Genomic DNA, 6,988 nt, shown 5'->3' on the forward strand with positions numbered 1-6,988 from the left:
CTCTGGGAGGCTGAGGTAAGTGGATTGCTTGAGTTCATGAGCTCGCGACCAGTCTGAGCAAGAGGGAGACCCTGTCTCTACTAAAAATGGAAAAACTGGGCGGCGCCTGTGACTCAGTGGGCAGGGCGCCAGCCCCATATACTGAGGGTGGCGGGTTCAAACCCAGCCCCCGCCAAACTGCAACAAAAAAATAGCCAGTCATTGTGGCAGGTGCCTGTAGTCCCAGCTACTTGGGAGGCTGAGGCAAGAGAATCACCTAAGCCCAGGAGTTGGAGGTTGCTGTGAGCAGTGTGACGCCACCGCACTCTACTGAGGGCGATAAAGTGAAACTCTGTCTCTACAAAAAAACAAAAACAAAAACGGAAAAACTGAAGCAAGAGGATCGCTTGAGCCCAGGAGTTGGAGGTTGTTGTGAGCTATGACACCATAGCACTCTCTGTCTCACCCACTCTGTCTCAAAAACAAAATTTGGCTAAATTTTGTTTTTGAGATGGGGTCTTGCCATATTGCCCAGGCTAATCTCAGACTCTTGGGTTCAAGCAGTCTTCCTGCCTTGGCCTCCTGAGTAGCTATAATTACAGACATGTGCCACCATGGCACACATCCTGCTTAGGTTTTAACCATTCTTGATTTTCCACTTCTGGTGATTATAAAATGTCCTTTCTAAAAAAAAAATGCATTAAGGCAATGGAGGAGATGAAGGCGGGAAAGTGAGTTAATTAAATTTTATAAAGAAACATTCAACACAGTGGTGCCTGTGGCTCAGAGGGGTAGGGCGCTGGCCCCGTATGCTGGAGGTGACGGGTTCAAAACCAGCCCCGACCAGAAACTGCAAAAAAAAAAAAGAAAAAAAGAAACATCCAGCAAATGCAGCCGTTATGAGGCAGAATGTGGGAGATGCTTTCCTTGACTCTTAGGAGCACAGAGAGCGGAGACTTGCCCATGGTCACAAAGCTCTTGGAACAGAGCCAGAAGATCCTTGCCCACTGCAAGTACTATAGGGGTATGCTGGGGGCTTCTCAGATGGTGCTGCGGGAGGGGACAAGATTCTCAGGGAAGTGAAAACCACAGAGAAAATAGCACCCTAGTTGCATTTCTCCCTGAACAGCCATTGTTGGAAGTTCTCTGCCCTTAACTAGGGTTGGGGAGCAGAATGTTCCTGCTCCCCAATCTCAGGGGTTCCCCATTGCCTCCAGGAGCATAGCCTGTCTTCCACCTCCCTCCAATCCACCCTCAGCCCTGGAGCTGTTTACTTTGGGGTGTGGCAATGCTGCAGCAGAGCACCCCCCCTCCCTCCCCCCCCCCGCCCTGGCCCAGCCTGCGGTCTAACAGTCACCGGATGGACATTTCCTGTCCCGGGGGTGGGGGCAGAGGTGATCTGGTCAGACCCCTCCTGGGAGGCCAGGCACTGCAGTCATTGGGAGTTTGTCCCCAAGGACCCCTCCTCCCCAAGGTAACACCAGTTCTTGAAGGTAGGGGTCACTGGGAGGGCAGCTGGGCAGAAGCGGCCACTTTCTGAGGGTTGAGGTTGGGGTAGGGCTGGCAGCTGGCTGCTGTCAACAACTGCCTAGCTGAACTTTTGTGGATGGGCCGAGGGTGGGTCCCTGGGTCCCTATGTCTTGTTGCCCATGCCAACGGTGCCCTGATGGTGTATCATCTGGTCTGGACATTGTCCTCATCCCACACACACAGTGGAGACCTTCACACAATGAAGATTGCTGGGGGATACTCCTGTCTCAGGAATGAGGAAATGAGCCCAGAGAGGTGACAAACCCACTCAGGGTCATACAGTGGGGTCATAGGTGGAGCTGCTGGAATCTGGGTGCCCCTGCTCTAGAGAGGGCCCCAGAGCATCCCCGGACAGACCAACAGAGAGTACTCACAACCCTAAACCTGTACCCACCTCTGCATGCACATGGGTCACCCCACATGGGCCCCCCTCTGACCTTTCCCCACAGCATGAGCAGCTCCAAGCCAGCCCCTGAGACCCAAGAGGCCGACAGCCCCACCTGGCCCACTCAGCCCACGTACTGCAACCTCGGTGAGCAGCACCTTGCAGAGCCCAGCTGGGGGAAGAGCAGAAACAATGGCTTATGAAAATGAGTGACCTGCCCAGAGCCACACAGGGAAACAGGGTCACCTGGATGGCACAACTCTTTCCAACTGCCCTTTCCCTCCTCTGAGCCTCAGTTTCCTCTTCTGTACATTGGGGTTGGCATCTTATCATATAGGGTACAGGGCAGTTGAGTATTATTGCCATTTTAGAAATGGAGAAATTGGGTTTGGCATCTGTAGCTCAAGTGGCCAGGGTGCCAGCCACATACACCGAGAGGTGGCGGGTTCGACCCCAGCCCGGGCCTGCCAAACAGCAATGACAACTACAGCCAAAAAAATAGCCAGACGTTGTGGCAGGTGCCTGTAGTCCCAGCTACTTGGGAGCCTGAGGCAGGAGAATCGCTTAAGCCCAAAAGTTTGTGGGCTTAAGCTGTGATGCTATAGCTCTCTACAGAGGGCGACATAGTTGAGACTCCCGTGTCAAAAAAAAAAAAAAAGAAAGAAAGAAAGAAAGAGGGCGGCGCCGGTGGCTCAGTCGGTAAGGCGCCAGCCCCATATACCAAGGGTGGCGGGTTCAAACCCGGCCCCAGCCAAACTGCAACCAAAAAATAGCTGGGCGTTGTGGCAGGCGCCTGTAGTCCCAGCTACTTGGGAGGCTGAGGCAAGAGAATCGCTTAAGCCCAGGAGTTGGAGGTTGCTGTGAGCTCTGTGATGCCACAGCATTCTACCGAGGGCCATTACAAAAAAAAAAGAAAGAAAGAAATGGAGAAATTGGGCGGTGCCCGTAGCTCAGTGGGTAGGGTACCAGCCACATACACGCAGGCTGGTGGGCTCAAACCCAACCTGGGCCAGCTAAAACAATAATGACAACTGCAACAAAAAATAGCCAGGCATTGTGGTGGCACCTGTAGTCCCAGCTACTTGGAAGGCTGAGGCAAAAGAATCGCTTAAGCAGCTAGGCGCCTGTAGCTCAAGCAGCTAAGGCACCAGCCACATATACCTGAGCTGGTGGGTTCGAATCCAGCCCGAGCCCGCCAAACAACAATGACAGCTGCAACCAAAAAATAGCTGGGCATTGTGGCAGGCGCCTGTAGTCCCCGCTACTTGGGAGGCGGAGGCAAGAGAATCTCTTGAGCCCGGGAGTTGGAGGTTGCTGTGATGCCATGGCACTCTACCCAGGGTGACAGTTTGAGGCTTGTCTCAAAAAAAACAAAAAAAAGAGAATCACTTAAGCCCAAGAGTTTGAGGTTGCTGTGTTGCTGTGAGCTGTGAGGCCACGCACTCTACCCAGGACAACAGCTTGAGACTCTGTCACCAAAAAAAAAAAAAAAAAAAATAGAAATGGAGAAATTGAGGCTGAGGGGCAGAGTCACATGTCCAGAGCCTGCCTGTCCTCAGCCTCTCACTCTCTTGGCCCACAGGTGAGGTCCGTGCTCACCTACTGCCCTCCAAGGCCTGCTGCCCCCGAACACCTGGAACCATCTCTACAGAACCACAGCCTCTGCCCCCACCCCTGCCCAAGAAGACTTTAACTCGGACCCAGTCTCTGCCCACTCATGGGGCCCTCATCCCCAGCCCTGCCAGAACAGGGCAGCCTTGGAGGCCCTTTCTGGGGTCCCACAGTATAGATGAGAGTCAGGCTGAGGCCAGGCCAGCCTGTACCCCCACAGAGCAGACCTTCAGCAGGCCTCATGCCACACTGGGCCTCCTCCTCCGAGACCTGCACAGCCCAGAAGCTATGCATACTGCATTGGCTGCCCAGCAGCTTGAGGGCCTCCACACCATCCAAGCCCGGCTCCGAGCCCGGCTCATGGGGGGCCGCCCTGGCCCCTGTGGTCCTGGCCACAGCTTCAGCCTACTGGACAGCTCACCCTGCATGGAGAGCGGAGATGCCCTGTACTATCGAGTGGTTCGGAGGAATGAGGATGCCTGGCACATCTTGGCTGCCAAGGTGAGCCCTATGCCATCTCATCTTCATGAAGGTCTCCTGATTTTCTGTCTTAGACATAACCTAGGGCTTATTCACTTGGGCTTAATCACTATTTTGCAACTAACATGGGAATCAACAGTTCACCCTTAGAACCAAAGTTCTAAAGTGTGAGGTCATCTACATTTGAATCACGCGGGAATCTTGTGAAAATCCCTCCCCACACCTTGCCAGAAAGGTACTTCTTTTTTTTCTTAGAGAAGAGTTTCACTTTATCACCCTCAGTAGAGTGCTATGACATCACAGCTCACAGCAACCTCCAACTCCTGGGTTTAGGTGATTCTCTTGCCTCAGCCTCCCCTGTAGCTGGGACTACAAGTGCCTGCCACAACGCCCAGCTATTTTTTTTGTTGTTGCAGTTTGGCTGGGGCTGGGTTTGAACCTACCACCATGGGTATATGGGGCTGCCGCCCTGATCACTGAGCCACAGGCGCCGCCCACTACTTCATTATTTTTATCATTCAAAATTTTTTTTCTGCCGGGCATGGTGTCTCACGCCTGTAATCCTAGCACTCTGAAAGGCTAAGGTGGGTGGATAGCTTGAGCTCATGACTTTGAGACCAGTCTGAGCAAAAGCGAGACCCCCATCTCTACTGAAAATAGAAAAACTGAGGCAAGTGGATTGCTTGAGCCAACAAGTTAGAGGATGCTGTGAGCTATGATGCCATAGCACTCTATCCAGGGCAACAGCTTGAGACTCTGTCTCAAAAAAATAAATAAAAATAATTTTTCTGTAGAGACAAGGTCTTCCTGTATTGCCCAGTCTGGTTTCAACTCTTAGCTTCAAGCAATCCTTCCAAATTGCTGGGATTACAGGCCTGAACCACCTGGCCTGAGATCTCTATCCTGGCAACTATCATTTGTAATCACACCACTAACAACCCAGGTGATTCTAATGTAATGCCCAGCGATGACTTCTAGAAAGAACTTTGCTGTCCAGTATTGCAGCCTCTGGGCCCGTGTGACTTCTGAGCACTTGAAATGTGGCTAGTCCTGATTGAGATATGTTGTCTGTCAAATACACTGGTCTGGAAGATTTCGTATCCAAAAATGATAATAGTAATGATAACGCAAAATCTCAATATTATTTAAGGAAGATTTCATATCCAAAATGATAATAGTAACGATAATGCAAAATCTCAATATTATTTAAGGACCCCTTAAAATGATATTTTTTAATCTACTGGGTTAAATAAAATATATTATGAAAATTACTTTTATGGGTGTTCTTTTCACTTGTTCCTACCAGTGTGGCTATGGGAAAATTTTACATTTCATTCATGGCCTGTGTTGTGTTTCTCTCGGACAGCCCAGCCTAGCCCTTTAGCTGACATCTGCCTCTTTACCAAGTGGTCAGGAAGAACCAGCCCTTGGGCAAACAAACTTTAAGCCTCGAACACCATCCACCCTAGTTTAATTTTCCTGAAAGTAGTTATCTGTGATTAACATCAGAATTAATATTGACTCTGCCTTCTGCAGGTGATGTAGCCAGCCCCTAACCCCAGCCATGGCCAAGGCAATTTGCGGATAGGCCAGGAAGGCTTCAGGGCAGGTTGAGCAGTAGGACAGCCAGTTCTGGTTTGTGGCCTTAGCGGTCCAGGCATTGACGCACCCTCTGCCCTGCAGGTACCCAAGACCAGAACGGAGGTCCCACAGCCGTGGGGCCTGGAGCTGCAGGCCTCCCTGCCTCCACACTTCAACCTGCAAGGGCTGTGTGGTCTGGTACCAGAGGGCACACTGCTCGCAGCACCCTGGAGAGGCCCTGTGGTGCTAGTGGCTGAGGTGCCAGAGCGCAGTGTGACCCAGTGGCTGGCGGAAATCGGCGCGCAGCGGTCAGAGGAATTCGCGCGGGCTACCGCTCTCCTGCTGCTGCAACTGAGCGCGGCCCTGGAGTGTTTGGAGGCGCAGGGCGCGATCCTGGTCGAGCTGCGGCCTGAGAACCTACTGCTAGCGGCACCGCGGGGCTGTGCGGCCACGGGGACCCCGCGCTTGCTGCTGGCGGACTTCGGCTGCGTCTGCCGGCGCCCTCTGGAAGCCCCGGGGACTCACGCGCCTCAGCTGGTCCGCCTCCTCCGCGGGCTGCTGGGCCCTGCCGCGCCTTTGGCCTCGCCGTTGGCGGTGGGCTTGGAGCGCCTGGCCGCCCGGCTGCTCCATTCGCGGCCTTCAGCGGCCCGGACGCGTGGCGCACTGCAGGCGCTGCTCTGGGGTCCTGGGCCAGAGCTGTGTGGCCGCCCAGCCTCGCTGGGGCCCTGGTTGGGGGCCCGCCGTGCGCTACTGATCCTGCACCTGGCTGAACAGACCGCTGGTGGAGAGGCGCCAGGCCTCGAGGACTGGCTGTGCTGTGAGTACTTGGCTGAAGCCACCGAGTCCTTGCTGGGCCAGGCCCTGGTGCTGCTGTGGGACTGACCCCAACCTGGAGAGGACACACCTGGTCAGGGCTGGAGGCTGATGGGCGGCGTCTCCAATGTCTGTCCCCAAGCTTATGCCCTGGGCTTCCCAAAAGTGCAGCAGCCCAGCCCTGGCCAGGGCACCCCTGTGATGCCAGGGCAACCACCCTCTTCCAAGGGTACACACCCTCTGCCAATCAATGTCTATCTGAATATGTTCTGCCTTCCACCAGAAGCCACAACGCTAAGTCACTGTCTCTGAGAGTGCAGATGTTGTCCTTCCAGTGCTCAGAGGCATTTTTTTTTTTGTTTGTTTTATTTTTGGTTTAGCAAGCCTAGGCCAGGTTCAAACCTGTGGCTGGCACCCTAACCACTGAGCTGCGGGTTCCTCAGGCCTCTCAGAGGCACTTCTGTCTCTGGAGCAACTCCTCATGCTGAAGACAGCATGACTATTCCAGGCCCTCCTGCAGAACTGCTTGGTGCTCATGGGTGGTGATGGAGCTCCCTGGAATCTTAGACAACCCAGTCCACCCAGTGGAAGTCTGGACTCACTGTCACC

General features: G+C 53.6%; 1 protein-coding gene across 1 annotated transcript; it reads left to right on the plus strand.

Annotated features, from left to right (window-relative positions):
- The first annotated feature begins 1,959 nt into the window (after positions 1-1,959).
- Positions 1,960-6,448, plus strand: PEAK3 (PEAK family member 3). Its single transcript, XM_053580924.1, has 3 exons — positions 1,960-2,041; positions 3,477-4,006; positions 5,669-6,448. The coding sequence occupies exons 1-3, from the start codon at positions 1,960-1,962 to the stop codon at positions 6,446-6,448; spliced, it is 1,392 nt and encodes a 463-aa protein (XP_053436899.1).
- Positions 6,449-6,988: the final 540 nt, after the last annotated feature.

This window comes from Nycticebus coucang, chromosome 2, assembly GCF_027406575.1.
Source record: "Nycticebus coucang isolate mNycCou1 chromosome 2, mNycCou1.pri, whole genome shotgun sequence".
Lineage (NCBI taxonomy): Eukaryota > Metazoa > Chordata > Mammalia > Primates > Lorisidae > Nycticebus > Nycticebus coucang.

Bases quoted from the DNA above. Each gene is read 5' to 3' on its own strand.
- PEAK3 (XM_053580924.1), top strand. From the start codon at position 1,960: ATGAGCAGCTCCAAGCCAGCCCCTGAGACCCAAGAGGCCGACAGCCCC. The intron at 2,042-3,476 runs GTGAGCAGCACC...CTTGGCCCACAG, and splicing joins GCCCACGTACTGCAACCTCG to GTGAGGTCCGTGCTCACCTA. The intron at 4,007-5,668 runs GTGAGCCCTATG...TCTGCCCTGCAG, and splicing joins GGCACATCTTGGCTGCCAAG to GTACCCAAGACCAGAACGGA.